Genomic DNA, 17,145 nt, shown 5'->3' with positions numbered 1-17,145 from the left:
GCTCTTCCTTCCGATATCATGCAACCGCTGGAGCTATAGAGATTGAAAGCTCATTGCTTTAGAACCGCTTTTTGTGTTTATTCTGTTGTCCTTCCCCCGCATCTCCGACTCGTGCGGTTGGCCGCGTGCGGTGCCGAAAAAGGTCCCACGTGCCGTACAAGAGCGAGCGTTCCAGACGGCCGCAGAATGGCACCTGAAAGCGCGCGATGCACGAATGAAGAAACTGGATACAAACACGTGTGTGTATACGTGTATACGTGTATATATACAAAACGGAGATGGCGAGCGTCTCCACTCACGAAGTCAAAGCAGGCGTCCAGGGGGGGCCTCCACGCGTCGGCGGCGCCGTAGTGGCCCTCGCGCCCGTTGAGGCCCCCGCCAGGGTCCCCGTCCGGTTCGGCGCGCTCCGCGTACTGCAGGCAGCACGGCCGCAGGGTCTGCTCCGGCCCGGCCTCGCGGCCTGGGGCGTAAGGGGGAGACGAGCAGGAGGATGAATCACTCGACATGCTTCTCTCTCTCTGTCTCTCTTTCTCTCCGCTCTCGCCGGCTCGGTTTCGTCAGTGGCGTCGTCGTTATCGTTGTTGCCGGCGCTCCGTTAACCCTTTTCCCGTTCCGATGATGTACGTGCATGTACGTGTACGTCATTGGAGTTTATTCCTATTCCGTTCCAATGACGTACGTCCTACACATTTAAACATTGTCCAGACTCGCACCTGCTTAGCTTCTGAGATCGTGTGCCTATGTGTACATCACCGGTTTTTCTTCTGATTTCGTTCCAATGACCTATATATACGTGTACGTCATCGGTTTTTGTTCCGATTCTGTTCAAAAACGGAACCGGAAAAAAACTAAAATAAATAACTTTATTGTTACCAAGGCTCCCACAAGGCTATGCAGTAGGGCGTGTGGCACAGTTTGGCGTTACCTATCGTAGAGTGCAGTCGTGTCGCTATGGTTCTCTGCGGGGAGTACAACGTCTTTAAAAACAACAGCACTATGCCTCTCTAAATAAAATTAACACTGAGCCGCTTGCATTTTCCGATAATGTAGTCTGCAGCCTCAGACTAGTTTATCATCATCATCATAATCATCATAACTGCCACTGTTAATTTTATAATGATATTAAGCATCATTATCATGATCACGAACAAAATCACGTGAACCACCATCATCATACTCTTTGGTTCTTTCGGTAAAATCACGTAGGTAGAAAAATAATAGATCACGACGTTTCGATCGCAACACAAGCAATCGTCATCAGGTGGGACAACCACAGCAAGAAAAAACTTTAGCAGTATGGATTCTTGCAGTCACGAAAGCTTCAAATCAACACCATCATCATAATCATCACCTCCACCACCAATGTCATCATCATCGTTACCGCCACTATTTCCACCAGGACCACAACAACTATTATCATCAACATCGTCATCATGATTAACATCACCCCCCAGCATCACCACCATGACCAAAATCACGACCACTGTTATCACCGCTACCATCACCATCCTCGGCATTACCAGCATCATCATCACTAGCACCAGCATGATTTAAATCACGAATCCGATCATCGTCACCACCACCATCATCATCAACATCACAGCCAGAATCACCACCACCATCGCCAATTCAATATTTTAAAAGCATGTGACCATTCTGAGCTGAGTGATTCGGATACCCACAATAGAGGTTGTTGTGGGTTAGATCGCGTCAATATATAAATGTGTCGTTAAACCCCTCCACCACCCGACACAGCCAACTAGTAAGGGTTGTCACGTAAACAGAACGTGCCAATTCGTTACTAGTACAGCACTAACCGGTGTGTTGGAGAGCCAAGCGACAACATTTACAATCTGAGCACGACGTTTCACCAGTAATTACAACCAGCTTCATCAGGCGGCAGATTGTAAATGTTGTGGCTCTTGGCTCTCCAACACACCGGTTAGTGCTGTACTAGTAACGAATTGGCACGTTCTGTTTACGTGACAACCCTTACTAGTTGGCTGTGTCGAGTGGTGGCGGGTTTTAACGACAACATATTTACGCGTTCTAACCCAAAAAAAAACCTATGTTACGGATGATATTGTTCGCGAAACCCTCCTACGTGTTAGACGTGGCAGCATGAAGGCAGCCTCGATGCTGAGCCCCGCACCAGAACATGATGTATGACATATAGAACAGCCATCATCATCATCATCATGGGCCATGCTCAATCCACTGCTCGGTGAATGCCTCCACAGGGGCCGCTGCCATCTCTCACGATCCTGCGAGGCAATGAAGGTGCGGTCGTCGACAATAATTCACTGGGTCGTGTCGTGGAGCGTGACGGCGTCAACAAACGCCAAGATTTGTTTACAGCCCTTGGAAGCTTAAAGTTGCCCGTTGTTTTTTTCGTCTTTAAATGAAAATTGACGTTTGGTGAGAGAAGTTTTAGCGAAAACATCACTCTCTCTCTCTCTCCCACAATGCACTGCTTACAGCGGCGCTATGGAAGGAATTTACCGACGGCTGAATCAGCGCTCAACGTCAGAGCGCATCTCTCACTGCACGGCGAACCCAGTGCCATCGCTCCGTGGCACGGCTAAGTGCCTGTGGCGAGCGACTTGGGACATTGCCCTTCCAATACGAACTTGAACTTTTGTCTGCCCGAGACAACTTTTTTAGTTTCACATTTTCCGAAGAAAATCAACGGTGAATTGTTCACCGGCAAAGTCTAATAAAGGTGCAGGTCACACTCATGCAATGGACTTTCATTGGTTTTAGATATGACAAAGATCGATTCGCCCCCATCTGTGGCACGTGTTGTTACCAAAATCGCACGTTACGTCACATGCCATTACATACGTTTGCTCAATTAACAACAGGACAGCATTCAATGCGGGTGGTAGAGCTGAACCAAGCAATAGTGGAAGTGAAAATTGACATTTGGCTAAAGAAGTTTGGCGACAACTTAACTCTCTCTTTCTCTCCCACAATGCACTGCTGCATGGTCACGGAGGAAGGAGTCGCCGATAAATGAATCAGCGCTAAATGTCGGAACGCCATCGTTTAACACCACGCGGAACAAACACAAAAAATAATAAAAATAAAACATAATAAAATGAAATAATTCTCACGACGTTTCGGCTACAACGCAAGCAGCCGTCTTCAGGTGAAGAGAATTATTTCATTTTATTATGTTTTATTTTTATTATTTTATTACTTCCCTTCTACGTGACTTTACCGAAAGAACCAAGAAGATGAATCCCTGCAGTCACGAAAGCTTTAAATCGAAACACAAAAAAATCAACAAAGTCAGCCAAAAATTCCGAATGTCAACAACGCTGTTTTGTAAACTCAGTCTGGAACATCATGTCTGCAGATATGGATATACACATTGAAGGGTAGGTGATTCAATGAATGGTTTGCCTTTAGCGATTGTTCACTTCCATCTGACACAACAAACAGAATGACGGATTTCCTCCGAACGCGTTAGTTTTATTTGGCGAAGCTGTACAAGCCCAGCGCCACAATTGTAATGTGGAATTAAACGCAAGTCAAATTGCGCAAAGGGAATGCACGTGGTTGAGCTAAAAGCACCTTGTGATCCTTACATTTTAGAGACATTATTATTTTATAAGTGACTTACAATCTTTCTGGGAGAAAGTCTCCTCCGGTAATCGAGCCGGATGTAATATATATAGGTCATTGCTTATTTACTATCCTACATCGTTCGTAACAGTCTCGTTATTATATTCATATAAAATACATGTTTTATTAATACCCTGGCGCTGATTGCATGTCACGTGCCAAGTATTCGCGAGCGAATTAAAAATGACCGCAATGGATGATTTCACTTGGCCGTAATAATTTCACTTCGGGGTGGAAAACTATGCCGAGGGCACGGTGTCCGCGAACGCCTTCCGACCTTGGATTGCGACCTTTGTGGAAATGAAACTTTCTGAAAACGAGAGGCATAAGGTCAAGGTTAGTTATCGCGTTGCGTGGCGAGAGGTTAACTGGCTCGCCTGGAATACAGGCGATCGTGGGTTCGATCCCCTGACCCCTGACTCCTGCTGTATATTTGGAGTTTGCGTGTCTGTCTCCCCGTGGTCGCGTGGATTTTTTTCTCCGGGTCCTCTGGGTTGTCCCTCCGCATTTGGAAACACGCGATTAGAGTATTTGGTTGCTATAAATTTCCACGCGATAAGCCACTTCGTTGAGCTATCATTTGTGGCCAGGTCGCTTCTGAAAAAGAGCTTTTTAGCTCAGTGGGCCTTACCTGGTAAAATAATACATTGTTTTTAGATAAAAGCTGATGATGATGTCTTTAGATTTCTAAAATAAAAAGGCTCAGTTTACATCACGACCCTTGTGACGTTTGTTTCGATAATGTAACCATTCATTTAACGTGAAGCGTACCCTTTGCTTTGAATAATCATTGCAATATTTCAAATGTGCGGCCGCGTGTGTCGAGTATGCAGATTGAACACTGCAAAAAAAAATCTGGCCCATCGCGATTCACCACTGCCGATGATTAATTATCCACGATTCGGGTTGATGCTGCGGGTTTTACTCTCCAACGCACCGGGCGTGCTGAACTCGTAACTCATTGGCACCTTGTGTTTACGTGACAACCCTTATTAATTAGCTGTGTCGGCTGGTGGTTGGTTTAACGACGCATTTATATTTAACCCAATAACACCTTTATTGTGGAATTGATTCGAGACTCAATTGTGGTTGAGTGTAGCGGCCTCTACTGGCTGCAGGGGTCAACCGAACCCATTAAGTGCAACAGATACCAATCGAAAACAATCGGTTCTTACGCACACGATTCGATGAACGAACAGCGAGCATATAATCTGAATGCAATGAACGAATTGATGCGTTGTTACATGCCGACTGTACATCCATCAAGGTGACTTTCCGTTGAAAATCGACGTCAACAAAACTAAATGGAACGAAAGCTGAAAAGTGGACGGAGATGCATGGCTAGATGCATGCTGCAAATACACCGAGAGACACAGAGAAAGGAATAGATGGATCAAAGAACAAACGAACATTCGATACATCATATTGACAGCTGCGAAAAGTAATTGGGCCAGGACTGGATAGGTTTCTGTAGCGGACGGTGGGCCTACGGAGGAGACCGATGATGGAACAGCTGCAAAAAGGGGTGAGAAAATGAACGGTGCCCCAAGATTCGCGATCACCACGCAGACAGACGGAGTTACGGGATCGGCGCGCTGAATTCGAGACGTCGCAAAGACGCCGTGGTGTTGGGAACGACGTGGGAAGACCTCTGTTCGGCGGTGAACTTAGAATCAGAATACGTATTTGTGCTGGAGGATTCCGACGAGCTATGTAGGTCGTCGTTGTGTTGCAGTTGAAACGTCGTGAGAATTTTTAAAAATAGTTTTTATTATTTTATTATTTCCCTTCTACGTGACTTTACCGAAAGAACCAAGAATACACGCTATAAAGCGTTTCGCTTTCTTCACAGATCTCCAGCAGTGGATGGGGCACGGCTGACGATGAACTTGCCGCTGGTTTCTTTTTTTTGTTTAAATAAATTCCGGCCCATTGTGAGTCCGCGTGACTCAGGTCATCCAGAAGCGTGCGTAGCGTCGCTGTGACCGATGGCGCGCGGTCACAGAGCCACGATCGTTCTCTTGCCGTGCCAGAGCGAGGCAGGCAGAGGTGGGTGATGACGCGGGAGTGGGGGTGGAGGATATTCAAATACAGCACAACGGAGATTTACCCTCCCCCCACCGCCCCAACCCTTCGTATGTAAGAACAATAGCTCACGTCAGGACAAGTCACCTTGGCAGTGACGTGCTTTGAATCAATTGCGCAAGAGTGACGGTGAGCTATTGAAGTCGTGAGCCGCGATGTGAAATGGAAGGCATGCACGGAAATCCATTCCATTTCTCTGATTGTGCCGAGATTCTTTTTTGCTTTCAGAGTATGATCTACTGCACATGTTTTTAGAATAATAATAAAGATCATTTATGGCCCTTTGTCATTGCATTGTCGGATAGAGCCCGACCCATGCCATTAGGGACGTCACAGTGTCGAGATGTTAACGACCTCGACGGGTATACAGGAGGTCGTGGGTTCGATCCTGACCCTGATGCCTGCTGTATATTTGGAGTTTGCATGTTCTGCCGGTGGTCGCGTGGATTTTTCTCTGGGTCCTCCGGTTTTCCCCTCCACATTTAGAATCTACAAGCGTTTAGAGTGTTTGGCTCCTGCTATACATTTCCACATGATAAGCCACTTCGTTGAGCTATCATTTGTGGCTAGGTCGCTTCAGAGAAAGAGCTATGAAGCTTACCTGGTAAAGTGAAACTAGTTTAGTTATATTTCGTCATAGGGGTTGTTTGACTATACTTACCCCACCCCCCAAGGTGGTTATAGCGAGTTGGTGAAGAAGATGCCTGGGAACGATTCGTATTTCTCTCACCAGTGATGTTAGCCTTTGCCAAGAATCAATCGCAGGTGAAGGGGTTTATCGTGCAATGAGAAAACCGCTACACTACCACCAACATGTTTTGCTCACGGTTATTTATTAAAATCTCTTTGAGCAATGTTTATTATTTTTATTATTTTCTCAGCGTGTGTCCTGTACAGCGGCAATGCAGCGCCACCAGAGGAATCAGCGCAGGCGGGGTCTTCATTCAGCAGCGGATTGACAAAGGAAGGTGCACTTTTCAGGGGGCTACAATCGTTTTTTTTATGTTTGCCACACGAGGGACAAACTCACGTGCCGTGCAACAGCGTTTCACGCGTAGGGAAACATTCCATTTTTTTTAATTTTCCATAACTGGAATATGCCAAGTTAAGCGAGGAATCAAATGTTAATAGGTCAGGCCGCTAGTGTCCAAACTGAGACCAATAGGTTTACTGCCCTTGAGAAGCCAGTTTAATTATGGCCGGGTGCCCAGACGTGGAGCCAAGGGTCTCAGCGGTGCTGTTTCAGTGTCTTACGTCGTTGTAAACTTGTGGCCCATCTCCTGAATCAGGGACTTTGTTAACGAGTGACCAGACGACGCATTGTGCGATAATTTTTTTCCGATTTTATTTTTCGTATGTTGGTATGTAACAATCTCGCAGCGGTGGCTAGGAGATGTTAACTACCACGCCTGGTATACAGGAGGTCGTCGATTCGATCCTGACTCTTAGCCCTGTATAATTTTGAGTTTGCGTGTCTCTCTCTCCCCGTTGTCGCGTGGATTTTTCTCCAGGTCCTCCGGTGTTTCCGTCAACACGCGTTCAAAGCATTTGGCTGCTGCTATAAATTGCCACGTGATAAGCCACTTTGTTGAGGTATCATTCGCGGCCAAGGTGGATTCTGAAACATTCCTGCGGAGAGAACTGGTAGGAACGTTGGGTTGCTCGGTCAATGACCAGGGTCAACGGCAGCGTGGTGTATTCCGCAAATATGCCCAACTGTGAGGGCGGGCACAAGCCGGCGTGAGTAGGTTAAACGTTGAGTTTTATAAGGGCACCACGGGGTGACCAGCCCCTCCCCACCCAGCCCCACCCCTCCCACCCCCCACCCAGCCCCACCCTCCCCACCCAGCCCCTCCCCACCCTCCCCACCCAGCCCCTCCACACCCTCCCCTCCCTACCCAGCCCCTCCCTCCCAAACCAGCCCCTCCCCACCCTCCCCTCCCTTCCCCAGCCCCTCCCTCCCCAACCAGCCCCTCCTTGCACGACGGACGGACGGACACAATAATCCCCTGTGGGCTGGTGTAACCAGGAGGTTCCTACCAGTAAAAAATCGTTAATGTAGCTCAGTGAGCCTTACCCGGTCAAATAAAAAGTTTCATATATGTGTTATTTATTTACCGATTTTGCTACCTGCATTACGACGAGTCAATTGGGATCTCGGACCCTTCGTGTTGTAGAACGGCTCGCGAAAGTGGATGTTGCAGAACTAGATCTCTGATGCCTCCAAGTGTCCTTCGGTGACGCAATGGGCGGCAGCAGCCTCCTGCCCACTTACATCAGAATTGTGTTAGCAGGAGCGCATTCTTCCACTGAGGGTGCGGTTTTAATACCGTACAATTTTGCACTACAATTTGGATTTATATAGCGTGTTTTCTTTATTGCGTACGGATTTAAATAACATCTAAATGCAAATGCACCTCAAGGACATTTCGGGAGGGGCATCTCGCCGGACTCAAGTATATTCCTTCCACTTGTTCACAGCCAGAAAAAAAAACGTGTCAAATTAATGCACGGTCTTTTCCTTTCTTACATTACATTTTTTTTACCGGGTTTTCTTAATTGAGTTGCTCCGCATGAATAACGTTTTGCGGAGGCCATATACCAACACGTGTAAACGGAACTACGGCCAAATCACAATCCACGTGGCGCGTGGCTACGCGGCGTGGCTCGTGATCCGGCGTTGTCGGAGGAGGGCGAGGGGATCGCGCACACACACACAGACAGGTATTCATTCTAGATTTGAAGCTTTCGTGACTGCAAGGATTCATACTCTTAGTTCTTTCGGTAAAGTCACGTAGGTAAAAAATTAAATTGAAATGAATAAAAATAAAACAATAAAATCACGACGTTTCGGAGGCAACACAAGTCTCCGAAACGTCGTGATTTTATTATTTTATTTTTATTAATTTTAATTTCAGTTTTTTTTACCTACGTGACTTTACCGAAAGAACTAAGAGTATGAACACAGACAGGTGTTGACAAAACTTCCCTTCCCGTGAGCGTCGAGGATGTGGCATAACACAGCAAATGTGGACCTCACCCGTGTCCCTCTCCCCCCCCCCCCCCCCCAACTTATTCCATCTGTACGGGATGAAGCGTTTCCATCCCCATCACGTGCGCGAGGTTTTCTCTGGGCGTTCCGGTTTCCTCCCAGGTGCAAACACCCGTTCATTGGGAGAAGAAGAAAATCCCAGCGCTATATAGAGAGGACCGCAGAGCTTGCAGGGGGATTTAGTGCCAGGCTCCCCACGCGCCTTGCTGCCTTCTCCCGCTCGTCTGTGGTTACCTCCTCGCTCCTCCGAGTCGTTCTCTCTCTCTCTTGGAGAGTGAGCGAATACTGTGTGCGCACGTTACAAGTTGTTATAACGTATGAGCAACCCAAAGTTGTCATCGGTGGCTGCGGGGCTAACGTGGTGAGCAATGCAGCAAAAAACAAATCTATTTTTGTACTCTACATCTATACTCCCGCAATCTACGCTCTCTGTATTCGACTAATCCACATATTTGCGGTGTATTCCGCAAATACGCCCGACTGTGAGGGCGGGCACAAGCCGGCGTGAGTAGCTTAAACGTTGAGTTTTATAAGGGCACCATGGGGTGATCAGCCCCTCCCCACCCAGCCTCACCCCTCCCACCCCCCACCCAGCCCCACCCTCCCCACCCAGCCCCTCCCCACCCAGCCCCTCCCCACCCTCCCCAACCAGCCCCTCCCCACCCTCCCTTCTCCACCGAGCCCCACCCTCCCCACCCAGCCCCTCCTCACCCTCCCCTCCCCACCCAGCCCCTCCCTCCCCACCCAGCCCCTCCCTGCACGACGGGCACATTAATCCTCTGTGGGCTGGTGTAACCAGGAGGTTCCTACCAGTCAATAGATCAGTGGGCTTTGCCTGGTAGGATGGGGATAGTTTAGTTGAATTTTTATACATTTTGGGTGATTTGTTTACCTTTCTTGTACATTGCACTACTGTCGTGTTTTTGAATGTTTGTTCTTGTAACGTTCTTACCCTGTGCCCCTACTGGACATCTGCGAACAAGAGCTTTCCGGCTCATCGGATTCCTCCAGTATAAATATTCAGAATCTTGATTCTGATCGCGGCCACCCCCTGAGATGATCATGTAGTCACTACGCCACCGGTGCAAAGGCAACGCGTTTCAAACCCTGGGTGCTGCGCTGGCACAAAACAAAGGGGGCTGGGGAATGAGCTTTGACCTGGGGAGTAGTAGCACTTCTCGAAGTAGCGGTTTGTATAACCATACTTCATCACACTGGTCAGCGCAGGTTGGTTGAAGGGGAGGACGGGGGTAGGTGTGCAGAATGACTGTTTCAGACAGCCTCCTCGCCCCTATTAACCGTGGCCAGGAATGCAGCCCAGGTCTTTTGGGTTTATAGTACGGGGTATTTAACTGCTCCACCACCAGAGCAGCCCTGTAATTAATGTATTTAATCGTGCATTGCTTTGAAATATGGATTTTCTTCACTGGGCACATACAGTAAATATACACGTGGTTTATTTTTACACGTGGCTGCTTGAGCATTACTGCCTGGCCAGTGAGAATGTTTCGCTAATATAAAGATGTGTCATTCTAAATCGATGGAAGCTTATCGTAGCTTTTAGCCACTGTGGTGCAATTACCAGAGTAGCTTCTGCGGTGAACATGTACTGTGTGTGTGTGTTTGCCAATGAAACAGGCAGGACTACGAGAAGAAAGACGCAATAAACGACTTAAACATTATTGTTTTTGCATCATCGAGGGAGACAAAATCGGTGGGCTTTGCGAGTGAATCGGTGGCAGAAAATGCGCGTAAATATTGAACTTCTTTCGCACCCCACGTAGCCAGCCGTGCTAATCGGAGGTGTGGGGTGGTGACAGGTGGGTGAGTGGATAACGACGCTGTGGCGTTCAAAGGTCGCACTCATTTAAAGTCGCGCTCATCACACACAAAGCGCTTGCCACAAATGATCCGCGATACCCAGCTGCTGCTGATGATGATGATAATTCTAGATTTGAAGCTTTCGTGACTGCAAGGATTCATACTCTTAGGTTTTTTTCCGGTAAAGTCACGTAGGTAAAAAATTAAAATTAATATTAATGAAAGTAATAACAGAAACAAAATAATATTAAAATCACGACGAGACTTGTGTTGCCTCCGAAACGTGGTTTTTTTTAAATTTTATTTCTATTATTACTTTCATTAATTTTAATTTTATTTTTTTACCTACGTGACTTCATCGGGAAAAAAACCCCCTAAGAGGACGATGATAATTTCAGGGGCATGGACATGCAGCCGGGCTGAGGACAGACATCGGGCATCGCCGGCAACAACAACGGCCGCGCCACGGACACTCACCGTGATGGCCGCAGCCCGTCCGGCCGTGCTGCCCCGCCGCTGCCTCCTCCCCCTCCTGCTCGTTGTTGATCACCATCGTGTTGAGCTCGCTGCCCAGCAGCCCGGCCCCGTGCTCCGCGACTGATCGAGCGGCAGCCGTCGCCGTGGCCGTGCCCGCCCCAATGACCACCTTCCTCGGAGTGGCACCGCCCGCGTCCATGACACCGCCCTTGACCGCCGTGCGCACCATGGTGCGGCCAACGTCGTTATCGTCGTCGTCGTCTTCGTCGTCGTCATCGTCTTCTTCCTCGGCCTTGGTCGTCGCAGACAAGAGAGGCAGCAAGGAGTTATGATGCTATAGGCTTTGTTTTGTTGTTGTTTTACCAGGTGGAGAGGTCCACTAAGCTGCTTGGCTTTGTGTTTTTTTCTTTTACAGAAGCGACCCGGCTACAAACGATCGGTCGGCGAAGTGGCTTGTCTTCGGGTGGAAATTTACAGCGGGCAAATACTCGCAAAACGCGTGACCTTGATTCTAAATGTGGAGGGGAAAAAAAAAACCTGAGGATCCTGGAGAAAAATCCACGTGACCACGGAGAGAACATGCAAACTCCAAATATCAGAATCAGAATGTGTATTTATACTGGAGGAAACCGATGAGCTATGAAGCTGAATTATTTTACAGATGTCCAGAAGTCACAGATGTCCACTAGACGCCTGTCCATATATAGGCGCCAGGGTCGGGATCGAACCTACGACCTCCTGTATACCAGGCGAGGTAGTTAACATCTCCCAGCCACCGTGTACGACGTGGCCACGTGGGTCACCCATCCCCTCCCTTCGAACCCTTGCCACTCAAGTTCTCATTTACTTGATACAGCAAGTGTGCTGTGACGGTTCCACTTGAAGACGGAAGCTTGTGTTGCCTCCGAAACGTCGTGATTTGTATTTAATTTTTATTTTACTTTTATTAATTTACATTTTTACCTACGTGACGTTACCGAAAAAAACCCAACAATATGAATACTCAAGTTCTTATTGAACGGCCTCAACGAGAGAGAGAGCTATGGGAGAGCCGCTCTAGAAGATGTTTTGGCCTTTGCCCTGCCACGTTGGCCGGACGTCGTGGAAGAGGTGCAAGCGCCCACGCTTTACCCCACCACGCGGCACGAAGAGACCTGCCGATCGTCCCAAACCAGCGTGCTTCATTGCAAGGCCCGCATGCCACTGGCTGCCCCTGGTGGCCTTTAGCGCGGCCACTGACTTGCTGTCAAAGGCAATGGTTTCAAATGTGTGGTGGCGGCCGTCACATTGATGATGTCTTATTGGCAAAAGTGCCCCCCTCACCCCTTCTGAAGATTATTGAAGATCGCCGGTCTCAACTGTGGTCAACCCATTTGTTCTTCTGGGTGGACAGAGGGCAGTGGCAATTGAATCAACTCTGCAACCGTTGTTTCAACTGCCGCGCCTGGAGATCGAATGAAACTGTCGACCTCTGGATTGCAAGTCCAGTGCTGAGCTGCGACTAATTAAATGAGCCGTGGCTAATTAAATCAGATCTGAGCTGTGGGCTAATTGAAGCATATTTTTGCATCATTTACTTCGGGTTTTACAAGTTGACCCAGCACAGCAACTGTGCTGGGTCAACTTGGAACCTCACAAACCAAGCAGGTCCGACCCTCGAGTCAAACCACGCTCTTCTCCAGGGGTCGGTAACCCTCGGATCTTTAAGGAACCGTTTCGTGACAGTTCTTTATTACGGACCACCGCCGTCTCGTATTCACCACAGTGCAATGCTGGCTCTTGAATTATTGACAGTTTTTTTTGTTTTTACCGAATTCTACAATGTTTTTTTTTATCTTGTTATGTTAGTTGTCGAGCCCTGCCTGTGAGCCTAGAACGACGGAAGCTGTGATTCGTGTCCATCATCGCAGTCTACGACAAAGCAGCCACCAAGATAGAACTGCAGGTGGCAGCATTAGCCAGCGTTTGGCCGCTACACCATTCGTGCATCCGTCCTCGCAAGCCACGTGCGTGTGTGCGGGGTGCCAAAGGTTACTCGCGGGTGTTCAGTTACGGTAACTTTCAAAATGTCAATCTAAGATGCGTGCATCTGTCTCTCTGCACACGTAAATGTTTTGCCAGCAGGTGTACAAAAAATATATAATCTAACAAGAGCTCTTAGCATGAGATCCACAATCTCGTTGTGCTATTATTTCCATCCTTCACGCTTTACTCATTTCGTATGTATGTTGAAACTTCTTTTGCATCGTACGTAGCCAACCGTGAGATCGCATACTTCTCCATCTCATCCCAGGCACACCCCCCCCCCCCCCAATCCCCACTCCTCCTACGACCTCCTTCTTCTTGCACATGGCTATGTTCCATTAGCAATAATTATCCAACTAAATTTATCTGCTGAATTTATGCACTTCCTCGAAGGCCGGGTTGCTGATGGGATGTGTCAAGAAATACCTTTAAATAGTTTTACATTTCGGCACAGATATGCTATCGTCTGCTTATTTCAATTGTCACGTGTTCCCCACAATGGAGCTGTTGCATATATTCGCTTAACACATGACAGAGTTTCGCATCGAACTAGGACACATAACTGTGGAACCCGTCTATCTAACACGGAGCAAGTTTCACGGGCATCTCACCAGCACTGGTTGCATGCCAGCATGACTCTGTTAATGAAACACTACATCTCAGAACCAGTGCAGAGTTCGCTTGCATTTGAACTGAAGCAATGGTGATTTAAACAAAAATGAAGAACTCCCAGAAGGCCGTGCAGCTGATGGGATGTACAACAACAAGAAATACGAGACAGATGTGTGAAGTAGGCGCATCGTCGCCTTATTTATCCCGCAACTTATATTCCCCACAAAGACGCGAATGGCGATTTTGTACAAATCTAAATTTAGGTTGTTGTTTTTTTTTGCGGCAAACATAGCGGGTGTCAGGTTTACGCTGAGCGGAGACCGTCATTCTATTCCTCCATCGAAAGATCGGGGTGGAAGGGGGGGGAGGGAGCAGATGATTGCTCCGTTGTTTGTGTTCAGCTGCCACAGTCGCAACTCTGGGTTACTCCTCCCTCGGTGTTATTTTTCTGGAATATTTGCTGGTTTATCCAGGATGATTATGTTCAAATTCAAATTAATTTATTAGGTATAGCCCTGTGAGCCATTCGGCTCTTGAATCCGGTGCAACCGCAACAAACAAAAAACAAAAACATGAACAAAAAACATCTTAAAGTGACTATGTGACCGAGTGCAAACAGAAAATCCAAGAAAAGACAGCAAAATATTGCAGAAAAAAACACCGTACACCAACGCTGTGTGCGAAAATCCCAGCGGGATGCGCGTCGTCGCTTTAAGATGTTCTCTGTTCATATTTTGCTTGTTGCGGTTGCACCCGACTCAAGAGCCGCATGGCTCACAGGGCTATTTACCTAATGAATGAAACTTGAAATTAGAAAACTTGATCATCCACCCTCGCCTCCTCATCCACCCTGCCTCCACCCCCCCCCTAAACTGAAGCTAAACTAAACTTTTATTTTTCGATTTAAAGCTTTCGTGACTGCAGGGATTCATCTTCTTGGTTCTTTCGGTAAAGTCACGTAGGATGGGAATAATAAAATAATAAAAATAAAACATTTGAAAATAATTATTTTATTATAAAATAATAAAAATTAAACATTATAAAAGAATTATTTTATTATGTTTTATTTTTATTATTTTAACATAATAAAAGAAATATTTTATTATGTTTTATTTTTATTATTTTATTATTTCCATTCTGCGTGACTTTACCGAAAGAACCAAGAAGATAAACTTTTATTTATTTTGTATTTTACCAGGTAAGGCCCACTGAGCTACATACCTCTTTTTGAGAAGGGACCTGGCCAAGAATGATTAGGGGCCGTCCATAAATGACGTCACGCGATTTTGGACGATTTTTGACCCCCCCCCCCCTCCTAGTCACACGGCGTCACAAAAAGTCAGACCCCCCCCCCTCAAATATGACGTTACAAAGCTCTGTCTCCCCCCAAAGAAAACATGCTTCAAATCGCTATAAACTATTGTCATTGTAGTGCGTATTTAATGTGTCGCTGCACTCTGATGTTGTAGGAGTAACCATTTATTAAAAAGTCGATTTAATTAAGTAGAACGTGTTGTCTATATTTATTTAAAGTTGCGCATTTTGATGTGACGTCACATTTCTCAACCCCCCCCCCCCCCTCGTCACACATCGTCACACATCGTCACAAATGTCTGACCTCCCCCCTAGGTGCGTGACGTCATTTATGGACGCCCCCTTATCACGTGGACATCTCGAGCAGCCGAATGACTCTGAACTCACGTCGCTTCTTAAAGTGGAGGGAAAAACCGGAGGACCCGGAGACAAATCCACTCCACCACTGGGAGAGAGAGAAAGAGAGAGAGACACGCAAACTCCAAACATGCAGAAGTCAAGGATGGCATCGAACCCAAGACCTCCTGCATACCAGGCGAGGGAGTTAACATCTCACCACCTTCTCCACACACACACACACACACCCCCGCCTGCCCCTCATCATACCGAGTTGTCCGAGTCTGCGACCTGGTCGGCTTGCAGAGGCTCGTTGCGTTTCGGCTTCATCGCCATGGCCTCGGTGATGAGCTCGCGCAAGATGCTCACCGGTTTGGCCGCCACGATGAACGGGTGCTGTGGAAAAAGAGAACACGCACTGGGTGGTGAGAGAGGCATGCGTGCGCAACGGCGGTACGGTTGCCACCTAACCGCTGGGTTTCCTGGGACGTCAACTTCTTTTTTTGTTATTGAGGTCGTAGCAAGTCATGTGGAAATCTGTCAGTCTTCCTGGAGACATTAGAAGTCTCGGGTTGTGTCAGCTGTGTGATAACGCAGCAATGGAAGACAATGCATTGTCATATGGTGCTCTCATCTTGGGGTATGGTGATCTGTTATTATTACCGCGGTATGTCCTGGTTTTTGTACCCCCGAGGTGGCAACCTAAATGTGGTAAAGGCGTTTACGCTGTTGAGATTCATCTGCGCACTTTTGCCCGCAGTTGTTGTTGAACGTTTCATTTCTATACGGTTCGTGAAATTGTTTTGACCACTTGCGTACAAGTGTTCTGAATTGCTTTGTGACCCCAAGTAATTCCTTAGGCCCTCACCTGGTTTTAATAAAGATTGATGATGATGATGATGATGAAATCAAAGGCAAGGAATTCCCACGTTTGTTAATCTATCTCGGTTCTCCAGCAAGGCACGCAGAAGCAGCACAGCCCCAGGGCTTTCCCACTACCGTGATCATGTTGATTACGAATCCAGGGCTGGATTGCGACCTTGGGAAATTCAACCAAGGGCAGTAGCATTGCACACTTGGCATGGGTCCGATACCCCCACCTCTCTTCGTAGCTTTTACGCTTGCCCACCCCCTCCACCTCCCCCCCTTGAGTCCATGAGTCCCAGTGCAGTTGCATCGCCTGCGCACTCGATTGCTACGCCACTAAACAGAGGCTCAATTACCCAGCAGTCAGAAGCGGCTGCGGTCTGTGGGTTCTGCATGGGGCTTCCAAGGTCGGGGTTAGAGGTAGTGGCAGTCTCGTGAATTATTGCCCTGGCCCAGTGCCCAGACATTGGAATGGCACTCGCATCAGCTGAGAGCCACTCTGAAAAATTAGGGGGCAGCTGGAACCTGACCTGCTGAAGTCCATAAGATACACTTGTTTACGATCTATACGATGACTTGTTTTTCCTTCTTCCAAGTCAGCATGCGTAGCAGGGTTGGCACAGAACGAAGCGGCGGGTCTACGTTGTACAACTGTCTCAATCTCTTCATCGCCTGGGGGGCCCCGGGCTATCGAGTGCGCCGCGCCACTGTGCCCAGCCTCGCGCTTTGCGGAGGAGGGGTTCGCCTCCGGACAAGGCTGTCAGCGTGGGCGAAGGAGTTTCTCTCCCTCGCTCGCGTGTCCGTGCGGCGCGCCATGTGACCGTGGGCACCTCCCGAGGTGCAACATCCACGGCGACATAACAGGGGAAGGTGGATATCTCGCGGTGCCGGGAAGAGGAGGAGGTGGTGGTGGGGTGGGGGGGGGG

The 17,145-nt window shown here is 47.9% G+C and overlaps 1 protein-coding gene across 1 annotated transcript in view; it reads right to left on the bottom strand.

Moving 5' to 3' along the window:
• Nucleotides 1-17,145, bottom strand: part of LOC144931719 (serine/threonine-protein kinase 3-like) — a 136,644-nt gene that overhangs the window by 28,318 nt on the left and 91,181 nt on the right. The window contains exons 8-10 of the mRNA XM_078855933.1: nucleotides 15,623-15,748; nucleotides 11,066-11,357; nucleotides 300-460 (exon numbers count right to left, since the gene is read on the bottom strand). Of these exons, the coding sequence (XP_078712059.1) occupies nucleotides 300-460; nucleotides 11,066-11,357; nucleotides 15,623-15,748 (579 nt within the window). The remainder of the gene's footprint in view (nucleotides 1-299; nucleotides 461-11,065; nucleotides 11,358-15,622; nucleotides 15,749-17,145) is intronic.

This window comes from Lampetra fluviatilis, chromosome 4 (genome assembly GCF_964198595.1).
Source record: "Lampetra fluviatilis chromosome 4, kcLamFluv1.1, whole genome shotgun sequence".
In the NCBI taxonomy this organism is placed as follows: Eukaryota; Metazoa; Chordata; class Hyperoartia; order Petromyzontiformes; family Petromyzontidae; genus Lampetra; species Lampetra fluviatilis.
This window is presented reverse-complemented; position numbering and strand designations above follow the sequence as displayed.